The 15,314-nt window shown below is 39.1% G+C and overlaps 1 protein-coding gene across 1 annotated transcript in view; it reads right to left on the bottom strand.

Annotated features, from left to right (window-relative positions):
• Positions 1-7,272: 7,272 nt before the first annotated feature.
• plekhf2 (pleckstrin homology and FYVE domain containing 2) overlaps positions 7,273-15,314 on the bottom strand; it is a 39,297-nt gene continuing 31,255 nt past the window's right edge. Inside the window, exon 2 of the mRNA XM_015389521.1 lies at positions 7,273-8,940. Coding sequence (XP_015245007.1) covers positions 8,192-8,929 — 738 coding nt within the window. The 5' untranslated portion in view covers positions 8,930-8,940 and the 3' untranslated portion in view covers positions 7,273-8,191. The remainder of the gene's footprint in view (positions 8,941-15,314) is intronic.

Raw genomic sequence — 15,314 nt, 5'->3', positions numbered from 1 at the left:
TGCAGCAGCACCATGAACAGGGAGCATCCAGGGAGTTTGAGCAGCTTCCACCGTGTCAGTCGGCTGTATGTAATTAGATATTAATATTTATCACCTGAAGTTTGTTTGTTCCTGCAGGGACAGTTTGTTCCTGCAGGTGACCCACAAAGGCTTTTCCTTTTTATTAATGTTCTCAAGAGCGAAGCAGCAGAGCAGCACCACTGGGAGTCTGTGAGGCAGCCGACGTCGACAGAAAATGTTTAATTTCAACTTTTTAGACTTGACTGGTTTCTGAAAATAAAATATGAATTAAACCACAGGAAAGGCCATGGTTTCAAAAAAAGAAATTTAAATAGCTGCAAAAAGGACTTTTTAATCCTTATGAAAAGGGAACATGAACTTTAGCTAAGACTTTAATAATGTATAGAATGAGCTTTAAGGAGTTTGTAATAATTATTTAAGGGGCTGTATTGTGAGTGAAGCTTATTTAAGAAGGTCTTAAAAGAAACTTTTCTCTTTCAGGTGAATAGAGGTGTTTTTTTTTCAGGTTCTGGTCTGACTGCTCTCCTCCAGATGGACTCTTTCAAACACAGCTGGACGTTTCTCCTCCTTTCAGTCAAAAGATTCACATTTTGAGCAGAAACTCAGCTGCTATAGTTCTAGTTTTGTATTTTTTTCCCACCTGTTTTTTAAGTTGCATTCCAGGTTTTGCTCATTAACCGTTTAGGCTGGACAGTGTGAGACATCTGAAGGCATCACATCAGGCCTCTGATGAAACAAATGATCTAAGGCTAAACTTTAAAAAAACTAGTTTTGTATGTTTGTTCAATTAACATTTTCCCTTTTTTAATATTAGGACCTATTGTACAGTGGATTCAAAATGATGCACGACTTTCTAAATTCTTTCAAATTTAAAAAAGTATTTTTGTTTAGCCCCTTTTGCTCCAACACCCCTAAACTAATTTCAGAAGTCTGTTAATCAGTCCTCCTTCTTGAAAAGACCACAAAAAGCATTATGAAGACTAAGAAACACAGTAGAAAGGGTTAGGTAGAGCGTGATGAAGTTTGGAGCAGGTTCAGCTTTTAGAACAACCTCTGAACATCTGATAGAGCTGGAAAATCTGCCACGGAGGTCCACCGAAACCGACCGACCAGGGTCAGAGAGGAAGCCAGAGTGACTCTGGAGGAGCTGCAGAGAGCCACAGCTCAGGGAGGGGATTTCGTTTACCGGACACTTTGTCCTTATAGAAAGATGGTGAGCAGAAATGTGTTGAAAGTGAGCAAGAGGTTGCTTGATTTGCATTTTACCACCACACACAACTGGTTTGGATTTAACAATTACACATGCATGTCACTTTTCATGCAAAAAACAAAATGTGATCAGCAAAAACAGAAATGGGACCAAATAATTTTTAAAGAAACAGTGCAACTTTTAGCCACTGAAAGCACAAAATGAACCGGTCTCTCTCTGTGTTTTCTGATAGTAGTCCTGTTTGGACCAGCAGATTAAGAAGGTATAGAGTTTCATGTAGAGAAAAGGAGACATTAATCCCCCTAGATTAAATCCTAGTTCAGAGAATCAAAAACATTCTGATCATATCGGTTTTGTTGGCAAACAACATCTGCTACTTGCGTTGTTTAATGGAGCCCAGACTGCTGTAAAGCGGGTCTTCGGGTCACTTGACTTATTCACAGATGGATCCAAAGGGATTTTTTTTTTATTAATAGGAGCAGCACAGAGCATTAGTACACAATAACCAATGAATATTGCTCATTAAATATATCAAATTAAGCTAATAGTTGGATCAAACAGTTGGCTGGAGATGTATTGTTGCTTTCACCTATCTGTAAAACTTAATGTTGATTTATTATTTTATTTTTTTCCTACTTGCTTTGATTCAGTTTTATCTTCCTGTATTTTAATCATGTAAAGCACTTTACATCGTCTTTGTACTGAATTGTGCTATACAAATAAATTTGCCTTGCCTGGGCTGCCTTGCCTATTAGCGATGGAAATGTAAACGCAAACCTGGCCAATAAAGATTATCTGAAATACTATCAAGATTAGCCCAAATGCTAACATGGGGCTAACAAGGTTGTAATTTAGTCTGAAAAGTTGAATCTCATTAAAGAGGCTATTTGGTAAGAAACCTGCCAATTTTGTCCCTTACTAATTCTTAATTAAAGCATCATAAACACAAATTAACACATCTATAAACTATTTATTATTAATCTAGAGGGGGGGGGCCTTTATGTGAAGTTGTATCCAGGAATGGAAAACAGCATGGTGCACATCCTGAAGACACCATCCTCTTTAAAACACGGTGGTGAACGTGTCATGCTGAGGGAATGATTTTCTTAATAAGAGAATAAGAGTTGGTGAGTGGAAGGATAATGCAGGACTAGAGCTTCAAGTTGGAAAAGCTTTCAAACTGTGATGAAGGTTCCTTTGAGGAAAACTTCAGTTTAGCTTCTTTACCTTCATGAATTAGAACCCAGAAAAGTTTAGAGCCGCCATTCAGCTCATGGTTTGGAAAGATTTCAGAATAACTATTTGGAGACTGAGCTCCAACTATTTTTTATTTAGATGTGGCAAATTGATAGTTGATTCTCTATGTATTCCCAATACAAATTGTTACACTGGAAAAAATCGAAATCTAGAAAAGTCATTTTTTCTTAAAATAAGTGCATTTGTTCTTGGATTTTGCCAATGAAACAAGACAATTTACACTTAAATAGGAAAACACAATTGGTTTGTCTTATTTTGAGTGCATATTATCTAATTATCTTATTTTAAGAGTAATAACTCTCATTCCATTGGCAAATCATATCATTTAACTACTCAAATTAAGGCTAAATACACTTAATTTAAGAAATTTTTACTTATGTCTTGATCGTTTTTCCAGTGTAGTCTTGATGCAACAATAAAAGTTTGTTGCTAACGTCGGTGCCGACCAATATTAATTAATCTTTGCTCGTAACTCCAGAGGAAAGCCCCCTGAAATCTGTAAAACGTAATTATGCAAATTGTAACTCAATCCGAAAGAGATATTTTAGCAAATTTTTAAAATAATTTTAATAAAGTAAGACAAAAATAGCATTTCCTGTTTTTCCATTTAAACATTTTGTTTTCAACAAAAACAGAACAAAGTTTAGGCTAAATTTTGAACAAATCAATACTTTTGCAGGGGAAAGCACTTAGTGAAATACTTTGAAAATAAACAATTTTAACCTCAGAGGTATTGGAGGACAGGACCAGACCTTATCACCTTTGTCTATTTTGATGGTAAAAATTAAGGCCAATGCAATAATAGGAAACAGCAATTGCCCTAATATACTAAGAAAAATCCCAAAGGTGCTTCTATAAGAAATTCATGAAAAACACAGAATTAAATGAACAACTTCTTAGTTATAGCATAACCTTAGAGCTTTAATGCTGATACAGACACTTACATTTTTTCCTTTAACTTGTCTTAATAACTTTTTAATTAGCTTTTTAACTTTTGTCTTATTTTTTTTTTTTCAACTTTACAGCAGGTAATAAATCATTCAAGGGTTCATCTTATTGGTCAAATACCAAAATAACATATACAGCCATGTAGCAGTATTTTTGCTAAATGGCAGGATATAGATCTTTTGCTTCTAGACCTCACTGAGGGTGAGGGTGTGTGTGTGGGGTGACTCCATTTGCAAGTGATCAAAAATGGTAACTTGTCCTATAAAGTGTTAAAAAAAAAAAGGGCAACCCTGATTTATATTGTGGATTTCTAAATGTGCAAACATCTTTACCCATTACACTGATAACTACCTTTTACTGTAAATTTTTTTTCTATTAACTTATTTCAGGAATGATTACAGCTGATCAATAGGAGAACATGTTAGTATTCTGATATTTATACCTTGTGGGTTTTTTCATGTTGCTAAACCAGCTTGTTTTTTTTTCTTCATGGCTGTTGAATTGTCAGTTTTGGGTGATCAGCTCAAAAAGAAAGATTTAGTATCAAACAACAAAAGAAAAAAACAACAGAAGACAGTAAGAAAAGCTGTGTTTAATATTTAATAATAACCTTCTCAGTACTTGCTTTGCCCCAATCCTTTTGAAAATAAACCCTCCACAAAACAAATAACATCCTGTTACAGGTTTGATGTGTCTACATGCGTTATCATAATCGAAGCTGCGCTCTTAAAACCAAACAGGAAGAAAGGGGTTGTGAATATTATCAGAAACCTTTACTGCATCATAAGCAAGATAGATTTTAGGTGCAGTGTTTGCAGCGTGACGACGTAAACCCATGGAGCATCAGCTAGAGTCCAGCATTCACAGGATCCCCCGCTGCAGCTTTATTCTGCTGCAGAATCAGAAGGAACAAATAATCCGTTGATGCACTCAGGTAACCCGGTTCCTCAGGAAATGGCTGGATGTGAGTGGGTGCTGGAGGACAGCCAACAGACGTTTGCTTCAGTGCTTCACGTGGAGGAATTTGATTACACCTTTTCTTGGCAGGTTTGCTTCAGCTCTGATGCTTAAGGGTCGAACGATGCTTGGTTGGTTTTGGTTAAAACTTGTTGGACTCTGGACGGCCGGTGCTTAGCAGGTTGTTAAAGTGCAGATGAAATCCCTTAAACCTCAGAGTGTCTTTATTTCTGCATAGCTGGTGGAAATAAAAAAAAACTGAACATCTCTGGTGAATTTAAACACTTTCCTACCAATTTTTTTTTACCAAGTATGGATGAAAATGTTTAAAGAAGAAAGAAAAATTGAAACTTCAGAAAGAATATTTTCAGAACAGTACAATGTTTAAAAAAAACCCCAAACAAATCTGCACACATGTACAAAAATCCCCAGGATTAAAACCAAGAATCACTGTTAAACATCTAGAGTCACTGTGGTTCTGACGGGATGCGTCGACAACCCGGATCAGAGTCCATTTAAGTGCAATCCACAGCTGAGAGCCAGACTTTGTGCTTTTTGTCCCGGCAGCCGCGCCGTCTCCCCATCAGCCACAGCAACTATAAAGCACAGCTAGTTAGTGATCAATAACCGTTAATTCCTCTAATCACAGATCGCAGCAAAACAAACATTTATGAAATCAAGACAAAAAAATAAAAATAAGGAAAATTCCCTTTCTTCCTTCTGTTTCGGACACTTAATGCCAACACTGTAAAAACTAAAATAAACAAGCAGAACATTTTATTCCAACATCAACAGGGAATCTGCCTTATCTCCTGGTTCATCCACTTCATCCAGCTCAGGAAGTGAATTTATGAAATTTAGATCCTTACCGATAAAATCATCTCAGTTGTTTCTCCTAAATTCAACAATTGGAGCAAAAAAAATAAAACATACAGATTTATTTGGCTGCTTTGAATCTATGAACTGGTGGAGCTAACTGGTCTCCTGTCCCAGATGATTATTTAGGAGGACAGAGATATTTGGGCAGGATTTATTTTATTCTTCTACTGAAATAGAAAAACTTTAATGTTTGTTTTTATTCCCTTTTTGCATATATATATATATTAAAAAAAAATCCCCTTCACTTGTCTGGTCAGTGAACGCAGCCATGGAACAGACTCTACCCACTGCGTCTGAGTGGAGGCACAGAGGAAGCTACGTTCAGTTTCCCAGAAACATTTAGAGCTTTTAAATCCTGTGGGAAAAAAATGGTGGATGGTTTATCTTAAGAACCGTGTTTTAATATAGTGATGCAATAACCGTTTTTCAGCTCTTTTAGCTGTTAAAAATCTGCCTGTTAAAGGGAGTAAAATCCCTGCAAAGAAGCCATGAAATCTCCTAAAGTTCTTTACAGGTGGAACCGATTCCTCCCAGAGATCTCTCACTTCCAGATTTCATCAACTGATCTTGTGACTCCTCTGTTGCAGGCGCTGCCGTTTGTCTCTTAAAACCATTTCCTTTGAAGGGTTTTAAAGGAAAGCCAGGAAGGAAGGATGCTAATGTTAGCTTAGGAGGAGCAGAGTTCAGAGCCGGTCTGTTTGTTTTATGACTCAGTGTGTCCATATGACCTCAGATCAGCGAGGGGAGGGGCTTATGTGCAGGAAGACGCTAATCCTCACTTTCATTCCAGAAAACCAGCAGAGCCTCTAAACAGAGGAACTGCGTGTAGAAAATGTTAAGACATCATCATCATGTGACAATAGGAAATAACACTTCTCTATTATAGCAGACGACTTGATTTCATGAATTCGTTCTGAAATAGTAAACAAACTACACAAATTGCTGGGGGGGGGGGGATCTATTTCCTTTACAGCTCTACTTTTTTTTTTGCATTTCTTATTTAAGATGAAAATTCATCTAGACAAAAATTATTATTTTTTTTTTTATCTTTTATGTTTTTCCCTGAAAGAAACTCTCCTATCAGCAGCTCCTCTAGAAAATGCTTTTCCTTTCATCTCCACAGAACTCCACCCATGAGGTAACGCTACATCCAAATTCCAGGAATTCCCAGGACGGTGAGTCTTAGAGAGACACAGAAACAAACATGGCAGCAAAAACAGCTGAGTAATGATCCAACCGGCATAGGAAACCGCGTGAAGTGCTGTTTACTGACGACATCCATGTGTTCTGGGACGAACCAACCCTTTCCTTTGTTTTTAAAGAGTTTCTTCTAACTGAAACATGGCTGCCTGACAGCGGCCTGCTGGTCATGATGCAGTCAGAGCCGCATGGAAGCATGAAGCAAACCCTCACAGAGGAATGGCTTTCTAAACGATCCTCATATGGAGTTAATTTTAGTTTCATTAATGTTGTAGGCAAACTACATGCTTTGTAATTAAAAAAAAAATAAAATAAAACAAAAATCTAAATAAATCCAGAAAAAAAAAAAAAAATCAAGGTTTGCTTTTATTTAAATTAATGTTTTTATTTTATTTTATCAATTTCTTTTCATTCATTTTTAAAATAGAATTTTACTAATTGTTTTTTTTATATGGTAAACGTTTAAATTCTTTTTTATATTTTGTTTTCAAATTTTTTGTACATTATTGTTTTTTTAAATTGTCTTATTTTATTTTTCAAATGGTATAATCTTCAAATTTTATTAAATACTTTTTAAAATAGTTTTTCAAACTATTCTTTCAAATTCTTTTGATGTTATATTTTTTAATTCTTCTTATATTCCTATATGTAATCTGTAAGGTGCAATTTGAAAATATTGCGATTTGTAAAGCTTAATCTTCAAAAGACAAATTTAAAATTATAAAAATTCTAATATTTGTTAAAAAAATGTGGGGGAAAAAACAAGTTTATAGAATAAAAAAAAAGAAAAGGCGGAAGAAATCTGAGAAAACAGAAAAATTATTCAAATCCTTTTGTTGGCGAAGAATTGAAAAGATTTTCTGGATTGCTTTTTTTATTTCTGTTCTTTTTACTCCATATAATGACCCATTTCTTTCCTTTTATAATCTACTTTCTTTTGCAGAGTAATGCATGTCAGAGAAAACCTACCATGAAATCCCTGTTGTTGTTTTTTTGCTTGGTTTACAGATAATCTCTCCCTTTCTGGAAGCAGAGCTCTGTTTTCTAGAAGGCACTCTGTGGCCGTACAGGCGGAGGCCGGAGTTAGTTTTTGGGACTACTGAGGAAACTCACTGTTAGATGAGCTTTAGCTGATTTGTCATAAGCAACTGCATTAGTTCAACTAGAACATCTCTAGGTTTAGAGTAATATCTACATTTTGTTAATTATTAAAGAAAACATTGTATGCAGGAGAGAGCTACAAAAATAGAGTAGAAAAATGTGAGAATATAAAGCAAGTCAGACGGGACAAAACTTCTGACTGTTATCACCGTGATTCATTTCTGTGACCTTGATTCACAGAAATGAAATAAAAATGAGCGGAGGAGGAAGAGGTTGGGGGACAGCGCAGGTTAGCACCTGTGCTTTGTAGTGAATAACCGCAGCCTGGTCAGGAGGCACGAGGACGAGCTGGACTGAGCAGATGATGCAGTCAGAGTTCTGCCGGTGATCCAGTTCATTCCTCGTTTCACTGATGAATTTACGTTTCAGGAAATTCATCATTTGGGTTCATAGAAAGGAAAACATCCACTGAAGAGGAAGAAACAATCCTCCCTGATCTGGATTCAATCAGAGAAACGAGGTGAAATAGAAAAAAATAAATCAACTGACATCATGAGAGGAGAGGATTTGCTCCTGAGTGCAGAGACGGGGCGAGTCCTCCGGAGGTTCAGGCGTTTCTCAGTCACTGCTGTCGTCTTCGTCCTCGTCGTCTGACAGGGTGTTGTTGTTGAAGTTGGCACCCGGCCGGGTGATGGAGTCGGAGCGCGGCCCCAGGCTTCCCGACAGCATCGCGTAGCAGTGCTCGCACACGCGCACGGGCTTGGAGGACTGACTGGGCAGGAGGAACTTCTTGTCCGAGCACGGCCCGCAGACCACGTAGCCGCACTTCCTGCAGTGGTGGCGGCGGCTGACCGCCGTGAACTTCACCTTCTTGCAGCGCATGCACACGGTCGCCTCCGAGTCAGGCACCCAGACGGCAGCGTGCTCGCCCGTCGGAGATTTGCCGCTCTTCTGCAGCAGTTCTCTCACGCACTTCCCGATGTGGTTCATCCATTCCGATTTCTCCGTGGCGGTGGCGGCGTAGACAGCGAAGGACTTAGTGGGGGTCTTGATGAGCCAGCCGTTCCGTAGCTCGCCCTCGTCCGGCACCGTGTCGATGGTGACGCTCTCCAGGGGGATGATGTGCTGCTTGTTGTACTTCTTCTTCTGGATGACGATGTTTCCGTAAACCAGGATGTCGTTGAAGAGGAAAAACTGCCGCGCTTTGGGCTTCTTGCGGCAGAGTTTGGTGAGGACGCCCTCTCCGATTAGAACTCGACCCGGGATGGCCAGCGGCTGGCCTGCAGCTCCAAAGCAGCTCTCCACCAACCCAATCCGCTTGGAGTTGGCCTCGCTGTTGGCAAGCCGGTCCACCATCTTCACCTCGCCTGCAGAGAAACAAACAGAGTCAGAACTTTACCAACAGAAATCAATCCAGTTGCCAAAACAAGGTTATTGAAACTTCTATGCTTTCTTTATGGCTTTAGTGATTTATAAAATGCAGACAAATGTTTTGCAAACTTTTACGGTAATTTTCTGGATAAACGATCGGCCTCGGAGAGACGGTGCTGGTGGCTGTGGCTTCCTGACCCACTCGGCTGGGGTCTCCCTCAGACAGCAGCACATGTCCAATTTTAAAAAGAAGAAAAATGTTTGCATTCGTCTCTCCTTTATGCTACGTTCACACCTAAAGCAGCAAAGGCAGCAGGAGCAGCTAGTTTACATGCAAAATCAATGGTTGACGCGCATCAAGGTGCAGCACAAGGTCCTGCAGCGCGTTTTGTGCAGTAGGAGCAGCGCTTTGTGAGCTTCTGAGGATCTGACGCACGGGATGAGCTGCAAACGCAGCAGCTGCTAGGGTTGGAAAAATTTAACTTTTGCTGCTCGACGTGCCACATCAACCAGAGAGAGAGACACATAGCTGATGATATAGATCACTGTATGATCACTCCCCTGAAACAGTTTATTGACGCCTAAATTAACTTAAAATACCGAAATCTGCCTGCAAAACATGTTCACTTATAGAGACGACCGGGCCAGAGGCTGCTGTTGAATGGGATTCCTAGTGACAGCGCACCAGCAGTATGTGGGGGTCTGAGCGACTCTGGCAGCAAAATAATATTTGAAGGCAGGATGTAATCTGGATGAACTGACTGCACTGATGAAGTTTTCAGGTGGACTTTCTCTGTGAAAAACATATTAAAACTACTTTTTACCCACTAATGACAGCATATATAGCTGCCATTGTTACAGGCAAAGAAAGGATAGGTTAGCTCCGCCCAACGCGCATCAGACCGACTTACCATCGCCCAGCTAAAGCAGCAAAGTTGCTTCAGGCGTGTGTCAGAACTAAACTTGTACAAGCATCAAAAATGAAGCAGCACGCACATTTTTGCTGCTCTTGCTGCTTGCGGTCTGAACGTAGCATTATAGTTAAACAGTAGCTAAAGCAAAGTGTTCAATTCAAAAAGAGGAGAAGCACCTTTATCTGCATATAAACTACTAAACACCTTAAAAGAAAATGAGCCGACTTATCAGAAAGTCATCAAAACAGAGAGGCGGCTGGCGACTATTAGCCCAAGACTTCAGCGATGTTCTTTGGTAAAGATCTACAGAGGAAAAAGGCAAGATCAAAGAACACTTTTTGTTTCAGTCTTTGAGTTTTTTTTTTTTAAATGAGCTTTAGATTTTTACCAGATTTAGGTTGAGATGTCAAAAGATTAAAGCAGAGAAAAAAGCAGGTTAGCCAGACGTTTTTTCATTACCGATACGAACCAAAAATTGCAGCTATATGGGATATTGACCCCGTTTGTTTTTCATCACAAATTATACTTCAACTATTTTGTAGACAGAAATATTAGAAAATACTTGATTTATCACTAACCAGTAGATTACAGAAACGGATGGAAGCGGAGTGTTTCCATTGGACCAACTTCCGATATCGTTTTCAGATCAGGACACTTCTACCAGCTTCTGCATTACAGATTTCTCTATAGGAATTCTCCTTAAACTAAAGCAAATATGCATTAATGATTTTTTTTTCACTACTAAAGAAGATCGATCATCCATTAAAATTGGAGAAAATCATAAGGGCAGATCTATTCTAGCTATTACTAATTTAATTTAGGTTAAAAATCTCTTGAACTGCAGGAGAGTTTACCTCTTTCTAAGCATCTGTCTTTGATTTAATAGATAGCATCATTTTTAACTCTTACGGTTGATATTTGTTTTCAGGATGGAATTGTCATTTTAACAATTCATTTACCTATACTAATCCAAAGGTGCCTTTGGGGATATACATGTGTACAGTCATAAATACAGGGTTCTAATTAACACCTTCCACTTGCCAAATGTGACAAAAAATTTTATTTGGCGATTAATGCCAGAGCAGCAGTCCCCGCAAGGCGAGTAAATGTTTGGACCACAGTTGTGCTTCAGTCACGTTTCTCTCATCTTCTATTTTAGTAAGTCTCCCACAGCTGCTGAATGCCATGTAGAAATGAGGGATACAGGGACGGCTGATGAAATTGGCCGTTTTCTGTAATTAAAACGATGTATGATATCTTTTTTTTTTTCTTTTCTTATTGTTATTCTTTTTTTTATTAATTTTTATTCCTAATGCACATTTTCCTCCTTTGTTTGCACCTTCTTTAATTACTATGCCAATATGTGACCAATGAATTTCTCCGCTGTGAGATCAATAAAGCTCATCTAATCTAATCTAATCTAAAAAGTATTTTTATTAACCAATTATTGGATATTATGCTGTTAAATCTGTTAAGGTCAGTTTACCAACAGATTTACTTTTTTAACCAACCAGGGTCACAAAACGTTTATTCCTGCTGGGGTTGCGAGGGCTGCTGGTGCCAATCTCCAGCTGTCTACGGACGAGAGGCCAACATAGAGACACACAGGAAAAACAACTATTCACACACACTCACACCTAAGGAGAATTTAGAGAAGTCAATTAACCTAACAGTCATGTTTTTGGACTGTGGGAGGAAGCTGGAGTACCCGGAGAGAACCCATGCATGCTCAGGGAGAACATGCAAACTCCATGCAGTAAACCCTGGGGAAGGAATCAAACCCGGAACCTTCTTCCTGCAAGGCAGTAGTGCCACCCACTGCCTCGCTGTGCAGCCTATCCATAATAAAATGACACAAAATGCAAATAATAAAAAAAATAAAATGCAAACACAGCATATTAGTATTAAGCAGCCAACAACAAAGACTGAAGGGCTGGTTATCCTCCTGCAGCAGTGTGTCGCAGTGAGCTTGCTGCAGATATTTTTGATTTATGCATTAATATTGAAGCGTGGGCTGTGCTGTTATTCCACACCAAGGGCTGGGTAAAATCGATTTTTGAATCGATTCCTTTACATTTTTGCAAAATCGATGTCTAGGGAATGAGATCGCTTCATTTTATAGTGACGTTCACATTTAAATAAGCAGGAAAGATGCACTCAAGATGACGTCAAGCCAGACAGCTGCAAATATAGCCAATAGGTTGAATGAAGACATTAACAAATGGGGGCTGACCAGAAAACACCCTGTAGCTGTTACAGACAACGCTGCAAATATGGTTTGTGCATTGAAGATAATGCAGCTCATGCATGTCTGCCGTGTCACGTCTGCTCGCTCGAGTGAGGCTTCACTTTTTCGCTTTTCACAAACAAGTTTGCACTTTTGAGACAGTTTAGTTCACATCTCATGTTTAAACTGTCTGATTTTCAAGTTTGCACTTTGTGTTTAATGTGACAGGAAAAAACAAAATACATGAGTATTTTGAAACAGAGTTGAAGCACTTTCTTTATTGTAAAAACAGATCCATTCGAAATGAATCAATTTAGAACCCCATGAATCAAAATCGAAACGATTCAGGACTTTGGTGAAAATACCCAGCCCTATCCACACCACGACCCAAGAGGGACAATCAGGAACTAACTGTGGGTCTAGATACGGCCGAGGCGGCGAGGAAGGGGAAAAACGCAAGGGGCAAGTTTGTCCGACAACGGAGGGGCATGAGGGCGAAAAAGAGCGGGGATCCAGGTGGAAAAAGGGTCCCAGCGTTCTCCCGCACCTCGCTCTTCTAGCTGGTCCAACTTCACGAGTCCCTTTCCACAATGGCCGTCATAAAAAAACAAAACAAGCCAGTAAGGCACCAAACAGGAAATACGCATAGTGTAGAGCGGATGTAGATTTGACCAATCAGACGCCTCCTGTCTGCTGCACCTCTGTTACGGTCACTGACCTCTAGGAGCTCTCTTCATGAGAGGGCTCTCTGTTTGTGTTTCAAGTCTTCCTGGCTGTTACAGGTGCAATGTGTTAAAGCTCGTCAGCCACCTCATAAAGAGCTTCAACCCTGAGATGTCAGGCCCCTTCTCTTATTCACTGGGCCTTGTTCTGAAGTGATCTTGTTCATGAGCTGAATGTCTCTGTGTGTGTTCATGTTGAACAATTAACTGACTAAAGTTTTGTTTTTCTGTTCACAGTGGAAGCTGGTAGGGGTTCTCAGCCATTTTGTTTGCTTCCCTGTTTTGCTGTTTGTTTTTTTGTGACCCCTGCAAATTGTAAATAAATCATATTTTCCTGCTGACATCATCTTTTAGTTTACTGACTTTTGTGTTACACCCAGTGCCAGAACTGACCCTTTAGTGGTCTTAAGGGTGGGGGTTGTAACATAAGTGGGGGCTTGTCCGGGATCGGAATTACTTTTTGAACATGGCACAGTTTAATTTGGAGGAGTTTATGGGTAATCCTACCATACAACAGTTTGTTGTCTGTAGAAAAGATGATTTATATGAAATTGCTTCACATTTTGGTATCCGTGTCTCTAAGTCTTTGCTTAAACGTGAACTGAAATCTCTTGTCTTCAGTGGTTTGGTTGAGAAAGGAGTACTCCCAGTGGGAATGGATAAGCAGGAGGCCACCTCTTCTGAAACTGCTGATCAGTTTGAGGTTTGTGCTGAGGAGGGAAATTTGTAGGTGACCACAGAGTGTCTGCGGAAGCCTTGATCAGCCTTAATTGCTAAGTTTGTTTCACAAACTTTGCTAATGAAGCTAATTCTGGTTCTAAACTTTGAAAAACGGGGGATGGTTTCAGATGGACTAATCGTCACCATTAGTCTGTTAAAGTCTGATACGGGGGGATTCCAGCCAGGCAGCCAATTGCCTCCATCATTCACAGCTTCTTTCTTTACAAAGCAGGATGTATAAACTTCATGCAGGGAAAACCCTGCCCAGCAAGTCAGCGGAAACAGTTTGCACCTATCTATGTGTCGAGACCTTTTTAGCCACAAACACAAAGATAGAACAATACAATTTGATCTTAAATTAACAGATATATTTAGGCCTCACTGTCATCAAACGGATGAGAGAAGAAATGACAGTGGTTTCTCCTAAACTCATCGTATAAGAATGCATTAAATGATTAAAATCTGCCTTTAAGTGTTGTATGTAAAAATACTATAAATGTCAGAACTTTTATAATTATTTCAGACATCAAAATAACATTGAAGTGTGTAATAACTGCATGTTTGCTCCTATTTGAGAGGTCTCATTACTATTGGGGGTGGTTGCTGTTACCTAACTGAACTGTAGTTTTCTACAGACGGTAATTTTCCTTCTTATCTGCATCACTAAAACAGCTCTGCTCTCCGAGAACGCCAGGAAATTTGCTGTCACTGCGATTCACATAAGAAATATGTACACAGTGATGGATTTTCCTCTAAAAACATGCACCTCAATTAAATAAATGCTGATAGTTTTAGAGGCAGATGGGGCTTTGCACCCGGTTCTATAAGTAGAAGCACAGAGCAGCTCTAGTTTAATGTCATTTAGCGACGCCACAAACACCACTGACAACGTCCATATGTGATGAAGCAGCTGCAGCAACTTTAACAGGTTCTTTTTATTAGTATCTGCCAGGCTGTACGTTTTCTGTCTTGGATCAGCAGTTTTTTTAGCTTCCCGTTATAGGAGGGAAGTGCAAAGCTTTTCATGTGTGACGAAAGTTTCATTAGGGGGAAAGAAAGGACACGAGGTAGTGCCCTTAACATGCCTATTTTCTTAATCCTGCTCCCCCCCCCACTGAGAGGAAAACCACACCAGTATTAAAGCAACCTTTCCCGTGCTAGCTCAGGAGAAACGATTGCTGCAAAGTCAATAGTTAAACAAATTCAGATGAGCTTTCTTTCTTTCATAAGAACCTGACAGTGCATTATAAATATTATCTTAATGTACAGAACAGAAAACAGTAAATTAACATTTGCACATGAAATTAACGCAGGGCTGCAACTAAGGATTATTTTGCAAAAGGTTTAATCTGTCAATTATTTGTTTTGATTAATGGATTAATAATCCTAAAGCCAAAGATTCGTTAAAGAAGATTTTTTTACCAAATTAAAAGCAGGTGAAACTAAAACCTTTCCACTAGAGTAGTTCTGGATAGAGCAGATTGACAGACCAAAAAGTAATTTTTTTTATCTTATATGAAAATGTTAATATATTTTTTTGATAATTACTGCACTAAGTGGGTCGCTCTGTCAGCTAAAGGCATGTTTTACAGTCTCTTTACTCCTGTTATAACCGATTACTTAATTAGTTGACGATCACGATCAATCTGATTAATTGTTACAGCCATAATTGATAGGGATGCACGATATAATCGGCCGCCTATCGGTATCGGCCTTAAAACTGAATATCGGACATCGGCCACCCCACCGATATTTCTATAGAGCAAGTAGGATCTTAAGTCCAACAC

The sequence above is a fragment of the Cyprinodon variegatus genome, unplaced genomic scaffold (genome assembly GCF_000732505.1).
Source record: "Cyprinodon variegatus isolate N-32 unplaced genomic scaffold, C_variegatus-1.0 Scaffold0, whole genome shotgun sequence".
In the NCBI taxonomy this organism is placed as follows: domain Eukaryota; kingdom Metazoa; phylum Chordata; class Actinopteri; order Cyprinodontiformes; family Cyprinodontidae; genus Cyprinodon; species Cyprinodon variegatus.
Note: the sequence above shows the minus strand (reverse complement) of the source record. Positions and strands in the feature narration are given on the sequence as shown.